Source organism: Orcinus orca, chromosome 3 (assembly GCF_937001465.1).
Source record: "Orcinus orca chromosome 3, mOrcOrc1.1, whole genome shotgun sequence".
Lineage (NCBI taxonomy): Eukaryota > Metazoa > Chordata > Mammalia > Artiodactyla > Delphinidae > Orcinus > Orcinus orca.
Window position 1 is genome coordinate 11,532,038 of NC_064561.1, and position 17,342 is coordinate 11,549,379.

At 54.2% G+C, this 17,342-nt stretch overlaps 3 protein-coding genes across 3 annotated transcripts in view; 1 reads left to right on the forward strand and 2 right to left on the reverse strand.

Moving 5' to 3' along the window:
• The window catches only part of UBA52 (ubiquitin A-52 residue ribosomal protein fusion product 1), a 143,973-nt gene extending 138,289 nt beyond the window's left edge, over window positions 1-5,684 (reverse strand). The window contains exon 1 of the mRNA XM_049708751.1: window positions 5,679-5,684. The gene's annotated coding sequence lies outside the window, so the exon portion shown is untranslated. The remainder of the gene's footprint in view (window positions 1-5,678) is intronic.
• KXD1 (KxDL motif containing 1) overlaps window positions 1-17,342 on the reverse strand; it is a 256,867-nt gene that overhangs the window by 135,156 nt on the left and 104,369 nt on the right. The window lies entirely within an intron of this gene.
• LRRC25 (leucine rich repeat containing 25) lies at window positions 11,693-15,777 on the forward strand. Its single transcript, XM_004277544.4, has 3 exons — window positions 11,693-11,865; window positions 12,391-13,190; window positions 15,066-15,777. Exons 2-3 carry the CDS (start codon window positions 12,400-12,402, stop codon window positions 15,202-15,204), a joined length of 930 nt encoding a protein of 309 aa, XP_004277592.1. The 5' UTR covers window positions 11,693-11,865; window positions 12,391-12,399; the 3' UTR covers window positions 15,205-15,777.

Sequence of the window (17,342 nt, forward strand, 5' to 3'; positions counted from 1 at the left end):
CCCATTCTCCCTCCTAGGGCCCTTCTTCTCCCCCCAGGAGGTGTGCAGAGGTGGAGGCTGACACCGAGGCAAGGACACCCGCAGGGCAGGGGTGTCGGGTGGGCGCGGAGGCCTGTGTGCCAAGGTACCTGTGGGCAGTGTGCGCCGGACGTGCGTGGGCTAGGTGGCGGGAGGCGGTCCAGTTGTGACTCTAGGTCTAGATGCTTCTGTGAACGTTTGCCATAGGTTTTTTTGTTTTTCTTTCTTTTTACGACCACAAGTGTGTGTGTAAACACGCGGTTCCTGTGTGAGTGCACGTGTGCGTCGTTGTGCGTGGGGGGTTGGCAGGCACCCAGTCGCTGTCTGGGCAACTGTCCCTGGCTCTGCGACAGTGGTTATGTGTCCGTGGCGGCCGTGCGGGGCCGAGTGACGCTGCGTCAGGTTTTGTGCACTAGTGTGTGTGCCTCCCCGAATGGGTGGATTGCTGGCTCCCTGGGACGTGTGTGGTGTGGCTGTGCGCTCACATTTCCTGTGTCGTGTGTTATGTGATGATCGGAGCGCCCCTCCCGCTGCCGGCCGACCCCCCATTATGCCTCCAACGGCCTCCTCCCCACCCAGGTCTTCTGCCGGGCGGGAAGTCTTGAACCGCTGCGGTTCCAGACAGGCGAAGAGGAAGGGAAGGGCCAGGCCGGCCCCAGCCCCGCCTCCATCCCGAGGGGCCACGGCCGGGGGGGAGGGGGGGACACGCCAACCCTTCCCACTTCCTGTCCAGCAGGTCGTCCCCTCCCCCAACTTCCTCTCCCGCGGACCTCCTGGGCCCCGGGCCGGCGCGGAGGAGGGGCCCGCGCTGCGCACTAATGGGGGCGCGGCAGGCCAGCTTCAGTCGGACGTCGAGATGGGGACTGCCCAATGACCCGGGGGCCACCGGTGAACGTGGGCGTCAAGGACACCCTCATCGTAATACCCGTTCCCATCACCGCTCTCCAACAACTACTCCCGGCCAGGCACAGAGAGGGTGTGACTCACCCAAGCCACACAGTGTATTGGTGACAGCTGTGATTCCCACGGACGCTCCCACCACCACCCCAGGCGCCCCCATTTATCTCCTAATGCTCTGTTGCTCCCCAGAATTCTGTGTGCCCTGGGCGGGTCCATGGCCCTCTCTGAGCTCCGGTTCCTTGAGTCGATGTGAGTCTTCATCCTCCCGACAAATATTTATTGAGTGCCTTCTGTGTGCCGGGCTCTGTGGACCCAGTCGGGACACGTTGCTACTGCTTGTGGAGCAGAGGGTCTGATGGGAAAGGCGGACAGTTAAAAGCTGGCGAACAGTAGGATAATTTCAGGGAGTTCCACGTGATGGGCAGAGGGAGGGGACCCCGGTGAAGAGGACGGGGCGACCGCAGGGGCGGAAGGCGGAGGGAGGGAGGCTGGGAGGCGGAGGCGCCCGTGGCGGGGCTAGCTGCGGAGGGGGAAGCGCGGCCGGCGGGAGAGACTAGCGCGGTTCTCATGGCAACAGGGATGGATCTCCAAAACACTGCCTCGGCGCCGGCGGAAAAGTCGGAGAAGAGCAAGCTCTAGCCCCCATGCGGCGTCCGGGGAGCTGAGCCGCGTGCACAACCAACCAGAACGCACGCCTTGCAAAAACATATATATATATATTTAATAAGGGGAGGGGGTGGATCCGAAAGATCTGGAAGAAGAATGTTCAGATTGTAGTAACGGCAAGTGCAAAGGTCCTGAGGTGGGCACACGGCTAAAGTGTTGGAAGCAGAGCGAGGAGGGCGGGGGGAAAGGAAGAAACGGGTCGGGCCATTCCTGGTGGGGACGGGTTGGGCTTTGTTTTAAAAGGAATAGGGAGCCACAGGAAGGTGTGTAGCCGCGAGGGGCGGGATCTACGTCAGGATTTTAAGAAGCTCCTTGGGGCTGCCAGGTAGATCGGGATGGCGTGGAGGAGGCAGGGAGGTTGACCCGGTAAGAGGCCCTGGAGGACCTGACAGGCCCGGGAATTGATTTAGGAGCCGGTGTGGGGGCGGGGGACGGTAAGCAAGGAGCGCTAAGGGTTAAGGCTGGGCCCCAGACCTGCGGCTCCTTTGCCGGCTCCCGGTCGCCCCCGTGTGGCTGCCGGGGACTGCAGCCCTGAGCTGGGTCTCTGACTCTTGGGACCACCGACGCCCCCAAACCCCAGCTCCTTAACGTCGGGGTCGGTGCCTGGGAGAGTCCGAAGTCGGCTCTGCTTGTAGGGTAGGGGGATTGCCTGCAGGAGGAGCCACCCCTCCCCTCACTCCCTTCCAACCCTTCCATTCTTCAGACCCACCTCTCGGCCTTTGCACTGGCCGTTCCTGCCTCCTGGAGCGCTCTTTTCTCTGGCTCTTGGCCTGGCCTGTTCTGGCCTCCTTCGACTTTTGGCCGCATTATTCCTTCTTCTCCCCCACTCGCCCTTCTCTTTCTCCTCCTCTCCCTCTTTTCCCTTCTCCTCCCTCCTCCTCCCCTTCTTCTCCTCCTCCTCCATCTCTCCCTCCCCCAACTCCTTGCCTTCCGTGGCCATCTCCTCCAGATTACTGGTTCTGCACTAGCCTTGGTTGGACTTGTCACTGTTGTGATAAAATAATGCCTAAGTCATCTGTTGGCAGCCTCCGCCTCCCTCTGGATCTGCTTTCCCTGCAGACAGAGCGGTAGGGGTCCATGAATATGTTGCTTGAGTCGTTGGGAAGGCTAGTTTGGGTTTTCCCGATGATGGTTTTTCCTCTCCACAGGAGGTGGAAGCAGCCCCGTTAATGGGGAGCGGGGGACGGGGGAAGGGAGGGATTCGGGGAGGGGCCAGGATCCAGGCTGGAGACCCCTGCAGCCCCTCCTCAGCCGTGCGTGGGAGGCGGCCACAGCTGGGAGCAGGGTCTGCGCCGTGAGACGTTTCCTTTCAGAAGCTGTAATTATGGGTAATTTTCTAACTGCAACAGAAAAATTAAAACCCAAACAACACCGGGAGGGAAGAAGCCACAGCAGCTGGTGAGCACCGGCGCAGGCTGGGCTGCGGGTTCCAGCCTAGACCTGGTGGGAGGAGCAAGTAGTGGGGGAGGAGGTTGTGAAGGGACACAGGGCGGAGGGTCATTAAGACAGGCTGGACTCTTTGGACAGCCAGCAAACCCTTGTAGTCTCGGGTTTGCGAAATGGGGGTTATACCCCAAGGCCGATCACCTGGAGGCAGAACTCCCCGCTTGGAAGATCTGGACCTGGGTTTGAACCCTGGCGCTGTCGGTCCGGCTGTGTGGCCTTGAACCTCAGCCCCCAGGCTCTCAGGGTCTTGAGGAACTCAGGCGAGAGAAGGGACACAGGAGGACTGAGTGGAGGAGCCTCAGTCGAACCCACAGCTCACTCCCCCGTTCATCCTCCGTGAAGCTCAGCCTGAGCCAGTACACTGCCAGGCTTCCAGCACCTTCCATGGCTCCACAGCTCACAAATCAAGACTCCGCCCCTCCGCCCTGCACTTTCCAGAGTCAAACTAATCCGTAGGAATTGGTACGCCCAGCTCTGATCATCCCTTAAAATCCTCCCAGCAGCCTCCTGAGAGAGGCAGCACTTTTTTCTCCCCATGTTACAGAATGGGGAAACTGAGGCCCAGAGAAGCATGAAGGGAGATACATGGGCGACCCAGAGGCAGCACCCCACTCACCGGAGTGCCCCCAGCTCCCTGTCTGGGTCTGGGATACTCTGGGAGATTGGAGGCATTTTGTGGAAACCTCAAGAGCAGGGAAGGGAGAAATGGGGGAGGGAGAAACCTATCGCAGCTACAGAGGAAGTTCTGCAGATACATCTGAGGCTCAAAGCCGGGGAGCCACTCGCCCGGGGACGCACATTAGGGAGTGGAGGCACCGGGTCCCACTTTGGGGTGCCCTGGCAACGCCCCTCCCTCGCCACCTCTCTCTGGAGCTCCGCCTCTCTTCCTGTGGTGGATTTTCCATGGCAACCTGAAGTCCTAAGATCCCGGGGCTGTACAGGGGGAGGGGTCTTTTCTTCCCTTTGGGTGGGGGGCTTCCTCTGCTGAATAACAGCACTGGGGAGTGGATGCTCACTAAGGACCAGAAACTGGTCAGTTTTGTCCATGATCCTGTTGTCTGCACCCAGCTCATTCCCACCCCAAAGCCTCTGCACAGGCTGTCCGCCCGGCCTTGGACACCCTTCCCCAGCCCTTCCCCATAGCCCGCCTCTCTTTGTCCTTCAGGCCTCAGAGAGGCCCTCCAACCATCTGGATCACATTGCCCTGTTGGGTTTTCCCGCAAATCTTATTTTTGCACGTTGATTGCCAATGTCCCCAGTAACCCATGAGTTCTGTGAGGGCAGGGAATTCTATCATTTTGTTCAGTGCTGTGTCCCTAGCACTTACAAGTCTTGGCACACAGACGCTTAATAAATACCTGTTGCCGACCGAATGAGTTAAAAATTACCAATGTCCCCTCTGTTCTGGGGTCTGAGGCCTCCAGTACCCTCCTTCAGGGGTCTCAGCCTGAGAGCGACACAGACCGTCTTGAACTCCCCCCATCCTCCCCGTGTTGGTCGGGATGGAGTTTGGGAGTCAGAGAAGTGGGAGGGACCAATTCTCTGCCTCTGCGAAAGCCACCAGAACCTGCAATCCCGAGTCTGGCCACACGAGGGCAGCAGAGATTCGCAAGTACAACTCCGGAGGGTCCCAGCGGGCCCCGCCTTAGCGCGCCTTTGGAGTGGCTCTTGAGACCCCGAGTTTCAGGCTTGGAATCTGGTACACCTCTGTTGACCTTGCCCATGCCCCCAAGTAGGCTTCCAAATGTATATTTACATATTTATGTACTGAATTATTTCATGGCAAAAAAGAAGAAAAATACAGAAAAAATCACCCAGTTCTCCCATCCCCCCCAAAGTGTTCTCATTTTGAGCTCTTACCTGCACATGTTTTTTTCCTTTTTTGTCTGTTTTCTTTTTTTTCCCCCTCGAGAGGTTTTCTTTCACGAACCCTCTTCAAAACTGCAAACCGCCCTGTCTTTCTCTCCAAATCCCCCAAATTCTTTCTAACTTTTCCTCTCCCCAGCCCTATTATTTCCCAACCTCCTTTAAATTTGCTAATTTACGGTTCATCGGATCTCTCCCAACCTCCCACCCCTCCCCCAATTCACCTTTCTAAGGGTGAGAGTTTTGCTGCATCTGGTAGGTGCTCAGTAAATATTTCTGGAAGGAAGGAAATCTTACCAAAAGTAAAAAATAAATTAAATAAAACCTAGCAAATAAGCTAAATAACCTTCTTAGCCCCGCCACCCCCAGGCAGCCACTACCATGAAGTCAAGTCTAAACCTGCGCATCCAGGAGCGGCAGATTGTCATCGTGTGCCGCGCAATGGCTCTGCACACGCTTCTACGTAGATGCAGACAAATGAATCTTGTCTGAGCACAGTGTAGCCTAATGGTTAACCACACGGTTTGAGGGCTCACCCTCGGTTGCTGTAGAGCCTTGGGCAAGCTACTCAAACACACTGTGGCTCAGTTTCCCCGTCTGTGAAATGGGGGGGTAATGACAGTTCCTACCTCAAGAAGCTATAGTGAAGATGACATCGCTTAATAGCCAGTGCTCGGCTGCTGCTAGTTATAATTACTTAAAATGTTTAAAAAATCTGACGGCTTATAATGTTTCTTTATATTCCTCCACCTATCTTAATTTGGGACCCCCTGGAAGTTGACCGGAGATCGGAATTCAAGACAGTAATTATTTGGGAGGAAGCCCTGGTCCGGGTGAGAAGAGAGACGGGGACCTGCAGGGGGCGCCAACGAGCAGGCTCCACAAGGCTGGGTTCCCACTGGGCCCTCAAGAAGCCCGCCAAGAGCAAGTGCCTCTGAGACGTCCTACCCAAGGGAGGAGGGAGGAGGAAGCCGAGGCGTTTCTAATCAACTCTCCTTCCGTCTGTGGTCAGGGCAGCTCCCAGGAGAGCCGTGTGGGCCAACAATGTGGCATCCTGTGACCAGAGCAGCCTCAGCAGAGAAATGCCGGTCTGGCAGGTGGAGGGTGCTTGCTGACCGCAGCTGCCCTGGTGCCACATTTTGTTTGCCCACCCCTCTCCTAAAGGCATTCTTTGGCTTCTAAAATGTTACTGTAACCAACGAAGCTATGTGACCTCAAATAAGGTCTTTCCATTACATTAAAAATCAAGCTTTACCTTCTGAATTCGATTTTTGTGCATGATGGACCATTTACACCTCCCCCACCCTTAGGACACTCAGCTGTGTATTAGTCACACACGGCCTGGTACCAGGCACATGCTAACATTCACGTCCGTCTCCCAGCCCTTCACGGCCACCTTGCACGGTGGTTTTCACTGTCCTCATTTTACAAAGGAGGAAGCAGAGGGACGTCCCTGGTGGTCCAGTGGTTAAGACTTCGCCTTCCAATGCAGGGGGTGAGGGTTCGATCCCTGGTGGGAGAGCCAAGATCCCACATGCCTCCCAGCCAAAAAACCGAAACATAAGAAAGAAGCAATATTGTAACACATTCAATAAAGACTTTAAAAATTGTCCACATCCAAAAAAAAAAAAAACTTAAAAAAAAAATTGGGCCTTCCCTGGTGGCACAGTGGTTACGAATCCATCTGCCAATGCAGGGGACACAGGTTTGAGCCCTGGTCCAGGAAGATCCCACATGCCGCGGAGCAACTAAGCCCATGCGCCACAACTGCTGAGCCTGCGCTCTAGAGTCCGCGAGCCACAACTATGGAGCCTGCGGACCACAATTACTGAAGCCCGGGCACCTAGAGCACATGCTCGGCAACAAGAGAAGCCACCACAATGAGAAGCACACGCACCACAAGGAAGAGTAGCCCCCGCTCGCCACAACTAGAGAAAACCCGTGTGCAGCAACAAAGACCAATCGCAGCCAAAAATAAATACATAGATAAATAAATTTATTTTAAAAATTACAAAGGAAGAAGTGGAGAAACAGAGGGTTTAAGGTACTGGCCCCAGGTCACACAGCAATGAAGTGGCTCAGTGCACTGTTTGCTGAATTAACGCATGGAGGTCTGCAGTTGCTGGAGTCTGCTCACATTCCAGGTTTGCCCGTAAGTTGCTTGGCCACCTTAGCCCAGCCCTTGGGCATCATAACTGCCTGTGGTCCTGACCAGCCAGCTCCAGAGCTCCTCAGAGGCCTCAAGATCCCCAGGCCCTGTAAAGGGCTTCTACTGTGGCCTGGGCTGCCTAGCAACCTGCCCTAGACCCTCCCTGGGGTGAGACTGGATTCTAAGAGTAGCCAGACCAGAGCCAGGGGATGGGGGTGTCGGTAGTTCAAAGGCTGTCACAGGGAGAATGGAGATGGCAGGAAGGGGCTGAGGCCAGAGGTTTAGAGACCTCACCCTGGGGAAGCTCGGAGGTGGAGAGGGGTTGATTCCAGATAAGTGTGAGAGCCTCGGGACGGAACTGGAGGTGGATGTGGGGAGGGGAAACCCTTGGCCCCTCTCCAGCTCCCCAGACGAGGGGCTCCTGGGGACACACCGAGGCCTCACTCAGCACAGGGTGCGTACTGGGGATCGGAGGGTGTTGGGCAAATGTGGCAAAACTGTGGGACCACAAGTTGGTGGCCCTGAGGCTGGGTTACCCCAGGGTACGCCCCGCATATCTGTCTTTGTCTTTGGGAGTGGTCTCTGAATTTCTTCTAGGTATCTCTGGGGTCTTGGGGATGTCTGCGTTTTTCTGGGTTTCTCTGGGGTTTCTGAAGGTCTCTAGGTGTCTCTGAGGCTCTACAGAGGTCTCTGTGCTGACAGGTTGGCCCTGCCTGGGACTCATATGGGCAGGAGGGGGAGTATGAAGGTGAGCCCTCTGGAAGTTTCTGGTTCCTCTCAGCCAGGTTGAGGGCCGGTGTAGCCCCTCTTCCCACAGCCTAGCCATGGCCTGCCAGGGCTGCAGCAGGAAGGCCCAGGCCCCAGGCTCCCCCAGACCCACCTCCAGAACCCACTGTCTCAGGCCCCAAGCCGGCCTGTCCCACGCCCACATAGTCCACCCCAAGCCTGAGTGTCTGGCCCTTTAGTTCCTCATTTCCTTCACTTCATTTCCTCATTTCCTCCCATTCTAAGAGGCCTCAGTGTTGGAATCCACCCACACCCAGGCCCGCCAGCTGGCGCCCCTCTGTCCCTCTCATCCTAAAAGCCTGATTTCTTGTGTGTGCTTGTTGGCTGATTTCAATGTTTGGATTGAACGTGTTGACTGATTTGTATTCACATGACATGATAGGATTCTAAAGGAAAAAAAATAAAAATATACATGGGGAGCTTCTCCTTCCCATCCATCTGCCACTAAGAGGTAACCCCAGGGTATTTGTTTTTCCTGTTTCATCAAAAGTTTCTATAGGGGGGCTTCTCTGGTGGCGCAGTGGTTAAGAATCCACCTGCCAACGCAGGGGACATGGGTTCGAGCCCTGGTCCGGGAAGATCCCACATACCACGGAGCAAGTAAGTCCGTGTGCCACAACTACTGAAGCCCGTGCACCTAGAGCCAGTGCTCTGCAACAAGAGAAGTCTGCACACCGCAATGAGAAGTAGCCCCCACTCACTGCAACTTGAGAAAGCCAGTACGCAGCAATGAAGACCCAACTCAGTCAAAAATAAATCGATTTAAAAAAAAAGTTTCTGTAGGAAGCTGCTTTCCCCCCCACGCCAGTTAACATATTCATTTGAAGACATCTGCTCTCACCCAGGCCCACTCTCGCCCCAGGGCCTTTACACAGGCTGTTCTACTCCCTGCATGCCCTTCCCCCACCTCCTTACTCAATAAGCCCCCTTATCCTTTGCAATAAACCCTCCCTTGATCATCCCATTAAAAAGTTGCCACCCTCCCTGCTTGCTTCCCAACTTTACTTTCTCTGCCACCTGTTACATATGTTTTAATCAATTAATTAATTTTTGGCTGCGCTGGGTCTTTGTTGCTGCGTGCGGGCTTTCTCTAGTTGTGGCGAGAGGGGGCTACTCTTCATTACGGCGCATGGGCTTCTCACTGCGGTGGCTTCTCTTGTTGCAGAGCAGGGGCTCTAGGTGCACAGGCTTCAGTAGCTGTGGCATGCGGGCTCAGTAGTTGCGGCTTGCGGGCTCTCGAGCGCAGGTTCGGTAGTTGTGGTGCATGGGCTTAGTTGCTCCGTGGCATGTGGGATCTTCGCGGACCAGGGATCGAACCTGTGTCCCCTGCATTGGCAGGCGGGTTCTTAACCACTGCGTCACCAGGGAAGTTCCATATTTTCTTGAGAGATTCCGCATGTTTCCAGCCTCCCCGACTACTACAAGAACTCCACGGGGATTGGGAGTTTGTCTGTTTTGTTCATGGCTGTATCTGCAGCTCCTAGACCAGTGCCTGGCACACAGTAGGAGCTTAATAATTGTTTGTGGAGGAAATGAATGAGTCTTTCCTTATTGTTTCATAGAGATCTATAATTTCATTTTCATGACTCTGTAGCACCTCCCAGGATAGATGAGCTGTTATTGATCAAACCAATCCCTTAGGTGGTTTCCAATTTTTGTTTTCATAAAACAAGCAGTGCTGCAATGAATCATCCTGTAGCTCTGTCATCTTTTTGCCTTAAAAATTTTTTTTTATTCAAGTATAGTTGATTTACGATATCTTGTAAGTTTCAGGTGACTTTTTTTTTAAATTGTGCAAAGTACACTTAACAAAAATTTACCACGTTAGCCACTTTAAAGTGAACAATTCAGTGATTTTTAGTACATTCACAGTGTGTGCAACCAGCATCCCTATTTAGTTCCAGAACACTTTTATTACCTCAAAAGGAAACCCCGTCCCCATTAGCAGTCACTCTCCGTATCCCACTCCCCAGCCCCTGACAATCACTAATCTACTATCTGTCTCTGTGGATTTGCCTGTTCTGGATACTTTATATTAATGAAATCATACACTGTGTAGTCTTTTGTGTCTGGCTTTGTTCACTCAGCATAATGTTTTTGAGGTTCATCCGCGTGTAGTGTGTATCAGAGCTTCATTCCTTTTTATGGCCAAATAATGTTCACGGTATGGATGGACTACATTTAGTTTATCCACTCATCAGTTCCTGCCCCTGTCATGTTGTAAACATGAAAATATTCAGGAGTCCCAGGAGTGGGATGCTGGATCAGTGGGCATGCGCCTTCATCATTCCTGTGACAGGATGCCTTACATCGGGCTGCACCACAGATGCTCCCCCAGCAATGTGTGGGGTTGCCTGTTTCCCCACAGCCTGGCCAGCACAGGGTGTCATCACACGTTTGAATTTTTGCCCATCTGATAGATGGAATCAAACAGTATCTCAGAGTTGCTGTGATCTGCTGTGTTTTACTAGGAGTGAGTATCTTTGGGTTGTTGAAGAACAAATTGTAGCCCTTCCCCAAAGTCTCAGTTCAAGACCTTTGACCATTCGTCTGAGTTTGGAGATGGAAAAGGGGCAGAGTCTGAGGAGAGGGGAAAGCGTGGGGGAGTAGACTCCAGCCTCCCAGAGTCCAGGAAAGACTCTTGACATTTATCCCATTTTACAGATGTGGAAACTGAGGTACCATTTTACAGATGTGGAAACTGAGGTACCATTTTACAGATGTGGAAACTGAGGTACAGAACAGTTAAGGTCAAGCAGTGAGCCAGGGGCTGGAAAGGATTTGAACCTGGTCTGCCTGAAGCCCGGACCCCAGTGACGTTGAGACTCTCTGCCAGCCTACCTGTACCCATTCCCTCCTCAATCTCTCTTGTGTCACTGTCCCTCAGGTCTGACTCAGCTCCCCCTCTCCCTCTGGGACTCCAGGCTCCTCAAAAGGTTTGCCACCTCCAGACCCCAGACTCACTCCAGAAGAATCTTTTGACACAGTGCCCCTCCCCTGCTCACATACCTGCTTGGCCCTGGGAATAAAGCCCCACTCCTCCGCCTGGCTTTGGAGGCCTGTGCTGCCTCCCCAACCTGCCCATGTCACCAGTTCCTCCATTTAGTCAGTCCCTTCCAGCCACTCCTAACCACGCTGTCCCAGCCGGCCATGCTTTCTCAAGCTGCAGGACCTTTACTCCTGCTGTGCCTTCTGCCTGGAATCTGCAATGCATTCCTTTCTGCCTTCCACTGCAACTCATCCTCCAAGCCCCAGACTCAACATCCCCTCCCCCAGGGAGCCCTCCTCACATCCCCCCTGCAGCATGGAGGCATGATTTGTACATGAGGAGAGCTCTGATCTTGTGGGAGAGGCTAGGAGCTTGGAAAGTCAAAGGCCGTTTGCCAAGGAATCCTTGGCAAACTCCTACTCATGTGTTGAAACCCCAATTCTAATGTCTCCTCTCCAGGAAAACTTCCAGTACCCTGTCCCTCACTCTGGCCTTGACCTGACTCCATCAGACTTGGGGTGCCTGTGTCCGGTTCTGTCTTTTTCCGAGACTGGTTGCTCCTGAAGCAACTGGACAGGACTGAAGTCTCTTGGGGGCTCAGCATGGATGATGTTTGTTGAACGAATAAATGAATGCATGGGTTGGGATTCAACTGAGCTGAGACCAGGAAGTGAGCTGATGAGGTAGCAGTTAGTTGGGGTGTTACTGGGGGACATGTAGTCATTGGGTTCCAGCAAGAAGGAAGCAGGCTGCCCCTGCCCTTCCCGTAAGAATCCTGGTCCTTGAGGCCTTTCAGCGGGGAGGGGGTGGGGGCGGGTCTCTGTATCTTCTTCATTCTTCCCCTCTGCACTTCAGCCGACACCAGTTCCTCTTCCCCTGAGTCGCTGGGTACAGAGCCTGAGAAGCGCCAGGCACCGCAGTGGATCCGGATCCGCGGAGGGTCAGACCCTCTGACCCCTGCGTCCAGGTGAGCCACGACGCAGCCCCTCGGCACCGGAGACTTCTAGCACGACAGAGGCCAAGGCGTGGCAGGGGGACCAGAAAGGTAGGACGGAGGCACTAGAACTTGGGTCTGTGCAAACCACAGCTGGTGGGACCCCGTCAGCAGCACCCCCCACCCCCACCCCCACCTCCAGCCCAAGACTCCCAACAGCCTGCAGTTCGGAAAAGAAAGGCAGAGGGGCGGGGTCGTTTCCGGGGCAACGGCTCATTTACATGTAGTCCCGACTTGGCCAGAGAGGGCTCCTGAAATGTTGGGGGAAATTGGGCAACTTAGCCCAAAGGGGCTGATCTGAGAGAAGGGGAAGGGGTTGTCTGGGTCAGGTCTCCTCCTCGCCTTCCAAGCCCCTGAGGCATCCCGGTTAGGTACCCATTCCCCGGAAGGGGAGACTGAGGCAGGGGGCCAGAGCCAATCAAAGAGGAGCCACCAGCGGAAGGGCTAAGTTTTAACACTTCAGAAGTGGCCTGAGCTGCTCTCGGCTATTAAAAATGTATATAACAAACATAGGTGGCGAGGGGGAGGGTGACCCCAGACTGAGGCTGGGGCTTGGATTCCGGTGTCTCCGCTTAGGTTGCTTGCATGGGGGGCGCCCCGGTGTGGGTGCTGTTGTTGCCGCTGCTGTTACTGCTCCGTCCAGGCAGCCAGGAATTGTCGTGCCACGTGTCCTCAGGGGACGTGGACTGGACCCGGGAGTTCACAGACACATGCCTGAACTTCAGTGGCCGAAACCTGAGCCTGCTGCCTCAGAACCAGTCTCTGCAGGCCAGCAGTCTGCTTCATCTCGACCTGTCTGGGAATGGCCTTCGAAAGCTCCCACCGCTTTTTTTTGCTCACCTGGGAAAGCTGCAGGTCCTGGATGTGACCAACAACCCCCTGGACCTCGTAGACAGGGCACTGGCCGAACACTGTGACCTTGACCTGAGGGCTGACTGCAGCTGTGGCCTATCACCCTGGCACGAGGTCCGGCGGGACAACTGCTCTGGCCCACAGCCTCTGCTGTGCCTGGATGTGTCCACCGGCGCCTGGCGCAACGTCTCTGCCTTCTTGGAAGTGCGCTGTGGCCTTCCCCTGACCATGATAACCACAGGAGCTCTGGTGGCCGGTGGAAGCCTGCTCCTCATGCTTGCCATTGCTGGCCCAGTGCTGGCGTGGAGACTCTGTAGACGTCGGGTAGGCAGTAGCTGGGGCATGAGCAAAACGTGGGCTGCTCAGAATGGTCCCAGGTCTGGTTCGGGCCAGCAGCCACGGTATAGTAGCCGGGGCCTCAGCCCTAAGCTCCCAGCAGCCACCCTGCCCGGATCTTCCACTTCTGACTATGAGAACATGTTTGTGGGCCAACCAGCTGCCAGGCACCAGTGGGCTGAACACAGGTGAGTGACCCACACACATCTGCTTGCAAGACTCTGGAGCCAGATGGCCAGGGTTCAATTCCCAGCTCTGCCTCTTACAGGCTGTGTGATCTTGGGCAAGTCATTTCCACCTCTCTGGGTCACCGTTTCTTCACCGATAAAATGGGAACGATAACAGCCCTCCGCCTCATGGAGTTGGGATAAGAATTGAGTTCTTGTGTAGGAGACAAGTGTTCCTCTCATGACCCGCAAACCCAGCTTCTGGCTGCCAAGGATTGGGAGAGAGGAGGCAGGTGTTCAAGGCAGAGTCGGGGTTCTGCGGTAGCAGTCAGCAGCCTGGGCTCAGATGTCGTGTGACCCAGGGCCGTCTCTGAACTTCTGTTTCGGTCTCTGTAAAATGGGACAGCACTCCGGTCTCCTTCTGACACACAGGAGATGCTAAGAGAGCCATCTGTGTCTCTCTCTCCCCACAAAGTCCTGCCTCCAAAGTTGCCTGGGCTTAGATAGATGGGTTCAACTTTTCCAGGTTGGATGAGGGAGTGGAGGGGATTTCAGGGGGGCAGGCACAAGGAAGGGCAAAAGCCTGGCAGTGGGAGAGAACAGAGAATCTGCTGTGGATGTGTTTTGAGAAGGCAAGACATCAGGGCTGAAGTTGGAGGGGGCTGGGAGGATCCAAGCAGGAAGGGAAGAGGGTCGTGGCTGGGTTTTGCGGCCGCAGAATCCAAAAGGTGGGGAGGCCTGTGAGAGACTATTGGTGAGAAATAAGAGAATATGCAAAGCAGATGCAAATAGAGCTCAAATGCAGAAGTGGGCTGAGGTAAGGAGTTGAAGGCACCACACTCCCTAAGGCAGCTTGTGTTCTGATGCTTGCCTCTGCCTCGCTGTCACCAAGACCTCAGGACCAGTCTCCTCTAAAAACACTGTTAAGAATTGGATGTGTCAATCCCAACCTACATTTTAAAGTTGCAGAGATGGAGGTTCTGGAAATTCCCTGGTGGTCCAGTGGTTAGGACGCTGTGCTTTCACTGGTGAGGGTGCGGGTTCAATCCCTGGTCGGGGAACTAAGGTCCTACGAGTCGTGCGGTGTGGCTGAAAAAAGAAAAAGAAAGAAAGAAAGAAAGAAAGAAATGGAGGTTCTGGAAGGCAGGGGAATGACATGCCCAAGGTCAGAAGCAGAAGCAAGAAACAAACCCTGAGTTCCATCCCCACACAACCATTTATGTATTTGGAGTAAATTATACTAAAGTACAAATGACTGATAGACACCATTTACCCAAAGTGGCCTTTTTTACAAGAGGAGCGGGGGTGGGGGTGTTAGGATGTTCTGGAGGCAGGAAAGTTCTTCTCTGGGTATCTTGCCCACCATAGCAAGACACTCCTAAGAAGCTACCTCCTCCCTGATCCATTTTGTGGATGGGGAAACTGAGGCTCAGAGATTTATTTTTGTATCAAGACCACAAATTCAGCTGCTTCTGGGGACGTGGTGAAAACATTTCCCATCTGAAGGGGCACTGGTTCAGCTCCAGCTACTTGTGTTCATGTGGCTGGTGTGACTAGAGCTTCCAGTTTTTCAAGAGGAAAACAAAATCTAGAATTTAATGTAAAAAAATGGGCAACCATCTCAACTTTAAGGAAGAAAAAAACCCTACAATGACTCAAGGTCCTTGGACCACAGCGTTACAACGCTGAATCCACGAATATTCCCTGAATCACTGCCCCTTACTTGCTTTCCTCACAGAAAGTTGGGCCAGGCTGGGAGAACACTGCCCCATGACTCACTTTTCTCATATGTAAATATTAGGAGTGGACTCAATCGCCCTGAACTACGTTGCCTCTCAAAGCTGATGTGCCCGCTTCCTGAATCCTACCTGCCCTGCCATCTGTCTGTCCCCACAGGCCTCACCCTTCAGAGGACAACGACTTCTACATGAACTATGAGAGCCGCCACCATGATTCCCAGCCTGTCTACTGCAACTTGCAGTCGCTGGGCCAGGCCCCATCGGATGAAGAAGAGTATGTGATCTCTGGGCGCTGAGCCTTCAACATCTCAAACTCCAGCCTACCCCCTTCCAGGTGACTTGGGGCACCCTGGATCTTCCCTGGCCTCAGTCTTCCCATCTGAGGAATGGGGCCAGGGAAGGATCATCCTTGAGGCCCCAGGGAGGCTCTGCAGCCCCCTCCCTAGACCACTCTGCTCCTCAGGCCACTCAGCTGCTAGAAGTGGAGAAGGAGAGACGCCAACACAGGGATGGGAGGGTCAACGTGTGAACTCTGTCGTCACCCTCCCGTTGGTGTGCAAGTATTGCCCAATAAGTTCTGCGGGACAGATGAGGCTGCTGGGCTTCCAAGACGAGAGGTCTGGGACTCCCAAATTGCTCCCAACCTCCAGTCTCTCCCCTCTGTCACTCTCAGGCCCCCTTCTCAGGTGCCTGGTATCCAGACTTGGCCCCCCAGGGCAGCCCACACTAGCCTCAAAGGGATCCTTATAACTCATGAATGGGACTGCGCCCCTCCCCTGCTCACGCACACTCTATGGCTCCCCACTGCCCCCAGATTCTCAGCCTGGTGGTTGAGACCTGCGTGACCCAGCCCTGACCAACCCACTGCCCTCTCCCATTCCTCTGCCCTTCTGGTCTGGGCCTCCTCTCCATCAAGCTCACCTCCCTCCTGAAGCTTTCATTTTCTCATGTCATTTACCCATGCCTTTCCTTTTGCCCAGATTGCCATCCCCTTCCACGTTTTCTCACTCTTAAGCATCTAAATACAGATGCAGAACTCTGGTCTGGGCATCAGGAGGCATGGGTCCACTTCCTGACTCTGCCATTAACCCTCTGGGCTTCAGTTCCCCCATCTGTAAAACAAGGTGATTAAAATTGGCCTCTAAGGCTGTTTTAGCTCTAATATGCTGAGATACCTTAACTCATCCTTCAAGGCCCAGGTGCAATGCCAATGCCACTCTGAGAACCCTTCCCTGGTTCCTCCTCAGGCAGAGTTCATCACTCCCAGAGCTCAGTGTATTTCAAGAGTTTGTTCAAGCTCATGCCTCAGCTGGGTTTCCTGTCAGCTGCTCCCAGCCCGACTCCTGCCAAGCCCCCAAACTAGGGGAGACAGAGCTGGACACAGACACCCCCAGTCCTGGGAGGTCAAGCCTGGGCCAGAAGGAGAGATGGAACGACGGTCCCCAGAGGGAGATGAATGAAGGAGTTTAAAAAGGGCTGTACGTAAGAGGGGAATCTGAAGTGTGTTTTGAAGGATGCATAGGTGTTCGAGAAGTAGAAAGGACAAGGCACACTGGGCAGGGGGACCAGCCTGGAGGTGTGAAAAGGCACATGGGCAGCAGTGTCCGGCAAAGGCAACAGTTGATGTTTGGGGAGAGACTCAGTATGACAGCTGCTACCTTTGGGTGATCCTGACATTGAGTTTAATTTTGAGGTTCCCTTGGCTTCCCCAACACCTGGGAGTGACCCAGGGTGGGAGAGGCAACCTATGAGGGTCTTCAGCTTCCTTGCACCCCTGCATCCCTGCCCTGGACACTACTCGAGCCCCCACTCCTGCTGCCAAAAATCTGTCTTCCTCTGCTCACTAATGCATTGCCTCGGTTGACCTCTTTGCACGATTCTTACTACCATCAGCCGCTTATGATTTATCTTCTACTCATTTGTCCCTGCACTCAGCTGAGCTTGAATGGAGTCGTAAAAGTTTGCCTACGTTGCTCCTTCGTGTCCTCAGTGCCCAGCCATGGCCTGGCACAAAGTGGGTACTCACTGAATACATTCGGGGCACCTGCAGTCATTCAGATCTGCCTCTGGATGGTGGGGTTCACAGGGGACACATCTCACTCACTGCTGAAGCTGGGTGCTCTGTCCTCCAGACTCCCATGACAGTTCCTCAGGGTGAACAGGCAAGTGGGTGTGGGGAAGGGGCTGGGCTTGGTACAGCTCAGCAATTCTAAGATCCTAAGTAGGAAAAGATATAACCTGGGAGATGTGGTGTGCATGAAAACGTTCTTCACAGCTTACTTCTCCCTGCTCTTTTTTTAAAATTAGTTAGTTAATTAATTTATTTTTGGCTGCGTTGGGTCGTCATTGCTGTGCACGGGCTTTTCTCTAGTTGTGGCGAGTGGGGGCTACTCTTCATTGCGGTGCTCAGGCTTCTCATTGCAGTGGATTCCTT